The 5,892-nt window shown below is 31.8% G+C and overlaps 1 protein-coding gene across 1 annotated transcript; it reads left to right on the top strand.

The window, feature by feature from the left end:
* Positions 1–3,377: 3,377 nt before the first annotated feature.
* LOC106415811 (GATA transcription factor 8-like) lies at positions 3,378–5,892 on the top strand. The gene is made up of 3 exons (XM_013856610.3): positions 3,378–3,636; positions 4,206–4,461; positions 4,794–5,892. The coding sequence occupies exons 2-3, from the start codon at positions 4,234–4,236 to the stop codon at positions 5,535–5,537; spliced, it is 972 nt and encodes a 323-aa protein (XP_013712064.2). The 5' UTR covers positions 3,378–3,636; positions 4,206–4,233; the 3' UTR covers positions 5,538–5,892.

Consider the following 5,892-nt stretch of genomic DNA (forward strand, 5'->3'; position numbering starts at 1 on the left):
TTGGTGAGATCATATAAAGAAACCTTTTGAGAAGTTTAGCCTTTTCTAATACAAAGCAAATAACTAGGCTAATACTATAAAACTGAGATTTCAACTCTAAAACTAGACCCTGAACCGCGCACCAGCGCGAGTATGAATTTTCGGTTTATGGTTATTTATTTAACTAAATGATGTATTTGTAATATTTGATGTATTATATTCACCAAGTAAATAAATTTTTGGCATCTTAAACCATCTATTTATGATGAATATTCGATATCATATACAAAATTGAACAAATAGACGTAATTAAAGAATTGTAGACGATATATAAAAACAATGGTTATTAATGTAAAATATGAAGAAATATTATATCATGACTTAGTATAGCATAAAAGATTATAAATTAATTATACATGTTTAAAGAAAATAAAATGATTTTTAAACTTCTATGAAAAATTTAACATATAAATAGGGTGATGAATTAGTCATCAAATTGTAAATAATTTCATACTTTTGTTAATAATAAATTATTTATAGTATTTGTTTTTCGTCAAGATAATTATGAAATGTCCATAACATTAATATGTTAAAAGGCCATATTATGAAAGCCCATGTTGTAACCGTTTTTTTCCGGGAAGTGTAACAAAAAAAAATTACCTTTAACTCTTCGTTTTGTTTAAGTTATGTGTCGGTAAAAGATTAAAAAAAATCTCTCTATCTTTTTCAATGTTCAATTTGAAGCTTATTATGCGAAAATCATACGCAAATATAGGCAATTGGTTGGAATCTCCATATCTTTATATTCTTATAAATTTTAAATTTATTGTTTCCTCTTCTGCGAGCCAATCAATTACCGAAGTAATAGATCAATTGATTGGAATCAAATTTATTCTTATAATTAGTGTAATTATGGTTACAGTTTCTATATTTAATAGGTACATTAAATATACGACTTTGAAAATATTTTGTTTTGATTTATAGAAGATATTGAATTTTGAGTTTGTATTTATTGATTTGTTTTTTTTATAAAGCTTAGAAAATCAGTGGGATGATTGGTTGGTTGGTACATCCTATAAAAAAACGAAAACTATAGGTGGTTTGACTGTTGTACATCGATCGATGCATGATGTAAGTTGACTATATAAAACTTGAGCATGATCATTTCAAACTAAAGTATAGGTAGGTTATATGCATTTGTTATATTGTAGTTAATATATTTTAAATATTACATAAGTCAATGATTCACGTTTTCGTAAAAATAAAATTCAAGTTCATTATTAGGCCGTACTCGTCCGTAATAAGCTACGTTAAATATGATGTATTTTTAGGTTCATTTAATGACATTAAGTTTAAATTTCATTAAGTAAAACTCATTGATTTAATTGGAAAAAACAATCATTAAAATAGGTAGGTTCATTTAATGACATTAAATTTAAATTTGATTAAAGAAAACTCATTAATTTAACTGAAAAAAACAAGCATTAAAATAAGTAGTTTAATTTAATTCTCAGTAGCATGTAAGTGTAAATAAGTTAGAAAATTTTGGGTATTTTTTAATGGGTACTTTTCTTTTAATAATATAGATGAATTGGGGTTGAAGATTTTTTTCTATTTTTAGATGATAACTATATTCAGGTTTTATTCATAAGTCTTACCACACTCAATATGGCGTTTCGTAAACCACTTACCTAATTATTCTCATACATGCGTTTTCGTTATTTTATTGGAACCAACAAATTAGTTGGTCAGAGAAAATAGCGTTTTGTAAGCAAATCTACTCGTTTTAATCAATATTTGTTGAGGTGTCTTAATCAATTTAAGATTAGTGATCGACGTACATAAGTGAAAGCTTTTTCTTCTGTGCCGGAAGTTATACGAACATTTTGGTCCCGACCATGGGCTGAGGTTCAAACTGTCAATATATAGCACAATATGAATGAATTTGAATAAATAAAATCTTACTATTCTGCTGTAATGCATGAAATGATCTCAACATATAACCATTGACTAGATGATATGTATTATATATTTAGTACATGTCTTTATATGTATATAGTTACATATATAAACACATTCATGATATAGCTTTTGTCATTTACAGAGTAATGTGGAGAGAAGTCTTTTAGAAGAAAATGATCATGTATGGAGTGAAGTCCAAGTTAGTTACTGCAAAATCTATACTAAAAAGAAGAAAAAATTATAAGAGAGTGGAAAAAGTAGAGCCTTAGAAAATCAGCATTAAATTAAATTGGTAGGTACTATAATCCTTTAAATTTTCTTTATGAAAGAGTGTGCTTGAAGTAACGAAGCTAAGAGTATGGTTGAAGTTAGCTAAAGAAGATAATCTCAAAGAAAATCTCATTAGATATATATGTTTAAGAATGTTGAGTTCAAAGGCTTTGGATTCATTGTGACTTCGGGTTTTGGTGACTACGTATATTGTTCTCCACAAAACTAGCCATGATTTTAAGTTATCTGTTGCTAACCTATTAAGTTTATATGTTTCTTTATATAATTTCTTATCATCGTTGTTCAGTAAGACAAGAAACTTAGAAACAAATTCTAATGATGGTATCTACCAGATGAAAATGATTAGATCTTTTATTATCATTTTAATTAATTTCAAGATACCTTAACCATATATATACATTACGGTAATTAATCACGACGGTCTAATATTTATCACTGATAAAAAAAGAAAGAAATAAAGTTGACCGAGGTTTCCTAAAGGCTATGTAATAAGTATACTTGTAATATACGGTAATTAGAAAGTCTTTACTTTTACTTTGCAAGTTTGCAACACGTAGTTTGTGGCATAAACAATGGGAAGAAAATTAGCAAAAAAAAATAATAATAATAAATTAGATAATTTTCTAAATATAAATTTGGAATTACATGTACGTGTAAAAGTCGTATAATTCCTTCGTGCCATTTCACCTTCCCATTATCTCATTGACTTTTCTTATAAACCGGTAAGAGCAAAACCATGACTTGGACTAGAACTTTATACGCGTTATAATTTATTTATTTTTTCATCTTAAAAATAAATTATTTACTTAAATGACAATTCTTTTTGAATTGGTTTATGACAATTATATAATATAGTTTTTCTTACGTTACAACAACATAAATAACCTTTGTTGAAAACAAAGTGTAACTTTAATTTAAACCATCTTTTTTTAAAACCATCATTTTCGTTAATAAGTTATACTCAATCCATTGTTTCTCAAACAAATACAACTTCTGTACAGCTAAGCAAGGTTTGTGAATAAATCATCTTTGGTGAGAAATGGAACCCACATGAGGGAGGTGAGATTAAGATATTATGTTTCATAAATTTTATGAAATTTGTTAGAGAGAGAAAGAGACTTCCACATGAAGACAGAGTAAGGGATGGTAAAATACAGCTAGCAGCAAAAGGAGAGAGAGAGAGAGAGAGAGAGAGAGAAGTGTTTCTCTCACACCTAACTCTTTATAATAATAAGGGGAAGCTATTGCTCTCCATTACTAACCCATTTTCCCAATCAATCACTCTTCACTTCTCCCCACTCCTACTCCTTTTTCTCCTTTCTAAGCAATCTCTCTCTCTCCTTATATTCTCAAATTTGATTCTCTCTCTCTCTCTCTCATACCTGCACACCACTACCAATAGAGGTTCGAATTCTCTCCGTAACTCTGTTTCCACTCCCGTTCTTGATTTTGGGTTTTGCTTTTCTTGAGAATTCTTGTTTATGAAATGGAGTTTTAGGATTCTTTGGTGTTCAAATTGAGGTTTTGAGGAGTTTATGAAGTGTCGGTGGTACAATTTTCTGGTTTGAGTTTTGTTGGTACTCTGTTTTTTCTTAGCGCTCTGTTTTTGTAAAGAACATTCAAATTTTGTTCCTTTTTTTTTGTGTTTCACACAACAACAATTCTAGAAAAGAGAGATAAATCAAGAATGCTTAATTAACGGTGACTTTTGACTTTTAGACCCATTGGGTCTATTGCAATTGAATTTTTGCTTAGAATTGTCTTCATTATTTCTGTAACCCACCCAAAAAAGGTGGGCCAAAGCATGTTCATTTTCAAATTTTGGTTTTTAAGATGGTTCCAAAATTTTGAAAACTTTTGAGAAACCTCCTTACTGTTCAAAACTCTTGTCATGTTCCTCTCAGTATATTTCATTACCTCATCTCTCATTTTTTTATATTAATTATCAATTGTGCTTTTTTCTTTCTCTCCAGCTAAATCGCTAAACTGTAAAAAAAGAAGATGTTTGGACAAAGCTTCCCGGAGGATATTGATTGTGGCAACTTCTTTGACAACATGGACGACATTCTTGACTTTCCCGGTTGTGATATGGATGTCGGTTTCAGCATCGGTGACTCCGACTCTTTCCCTAACATCTGGACCAATCATCAGGACACGTGGCCCGCCGCTTCTGACCCTCTCTTCTCTTCCAACACAAACTCTGACTCATCACCTGAGCTCTATGTTCCGGTCAGTTTCTACACTAACCTAATAAGCCTTGTTTATATTTTTGTATTTCCTCGGTTTCCAATTTAAAGTTAATGCACACATATTAAAATCTTATAAATTTTATTTATATAAAAATATCATTAAACAAAATGAATTCAGCCAATTAAACTAATGTATTATATAATTAGTCACAAATATCAAATATATTAAAAATCTAGAATAGCGAAAACATTTTTTATTTTGTAGCCAAAATATTTTACTTAAACATCAAATAATCTAAAATAGATGGAGTATATAATTCGTGACATAATTGTCTAACAATGTTTATATATTGGTTTGTGGGAAATTTGCAGTTTGAAGATATTGTTAAGGTGGAAAGGCCAGCAAGCTTTGTAGAGGAGTCTTTGGTCGCGAAGAAGGAAGATTCGTTTTCCAGAAACACGGACTCATCTTCTTCTCACAGCCAGTTCAGGAGCTCAAGTCCAGTGTCGGTACTCGAAAGCAGCTCCTCATCGTCTCAAACCACCAACGCAACCTCACTTGTCCTCTCTGGAAAGCACGGTCGTCCGCGCACAAAACGCCCTCGCCCACCGGTTCAGGAGACGGACAGGGTCAATGTTTGCGGGGCGGATTCGCGTCTCATCGTTAGAATACCAAAGCAGTTTCTCTCTGACCACAGCAAGATGATCACCAAGAAGAAGAAGAAGAAGGCCAAGGTTCCTTCTTCCTATTCTTCGTCGGGGATTGATCTTGAAACCAACGGAAGCAACAACAACAACTTTGATTCATATGATTCAGAGCAGCATCCGGTTAGGAAATGTATGCACTGTGAGGTCACCAAGACTCCACAGTGGAGGCTTGGGCCTATGGGTCCAAAGACGCTTTGCAACGCGTGTGGCGTGCGTTACAAGTCTGGAAGGCTTTTCCCGGAGTACCGTCCAGCTAATAGTCCAACATTCACTCCAGCTCTTCACTCGAACTCACACAAGAAGGTGGCTGAAATGAGAAGCAAGAGATGCAGCGGTGGAAGCTACACAAACGAAGAGAGTGATCTGCAAGATTTGATTCCGAACAATGCCTACATTGGTGTGGATTAAGATCGAGAAAAGATGGTTCAGTTTCCAAGCGTTGAAGTGATTAGAGTTGCGAGGAGTAGGAAAGAGTCAGTGAGCAGAAAAGTTTTAGCTTTAGAAGAGATGAATGAAGAGGAGAGGATCAAGAGTTAGATGAAAAGTGATTGTGTTTGTATTTTGTATTTGTAGTGTGTATGTGCAAAACTCTTGAACACAAAAGAAGAGCAGAAGATTTTGAAGACACTAGAGAACGTTAGGTTTTACATTAAATCTTCTTCTCCTTCTCTTCTTTCAATTCTTTGTATTTTTATTGTGAGGATTCTTTTTGTAGTTGATTTGTTTATTTTTTGTTTTTGTTAAAATTCTATTTTATTCATTA

The sequence above is a fragment of the Brassica napus genome, chromosome C8, assembly GCF_020379485.1.
Source record: "Brassica napus cultivar Da-Ae chromosome C8, Da-Ae, whole genome shotgun sequence".
Classification (NCBI taxonomy): Eukaryota; Viridiplantae; Streptophyta; class Magnoliopsida; order Brassicales; family Brassicaceae; genus Brassica; species Brassica napus.

Bases quoted from the DNA above. Each gene is read 5' to 3' on its own strand.
- LOC106415811 (XM_013856610.3), top strand. From the start codon at position 4,234: ATGTTTGGACAAAGCTTCCCGGAGGATATTGATTGTGGCAACTTCTTT. The intron at 4,462-4,793 runs GTCAGTTTCTAC...GGAAATTTGCAG, and splicing joins CACCTGAGCTCTATGTTCCG to TTTGAAGATATTGTTAAGGT.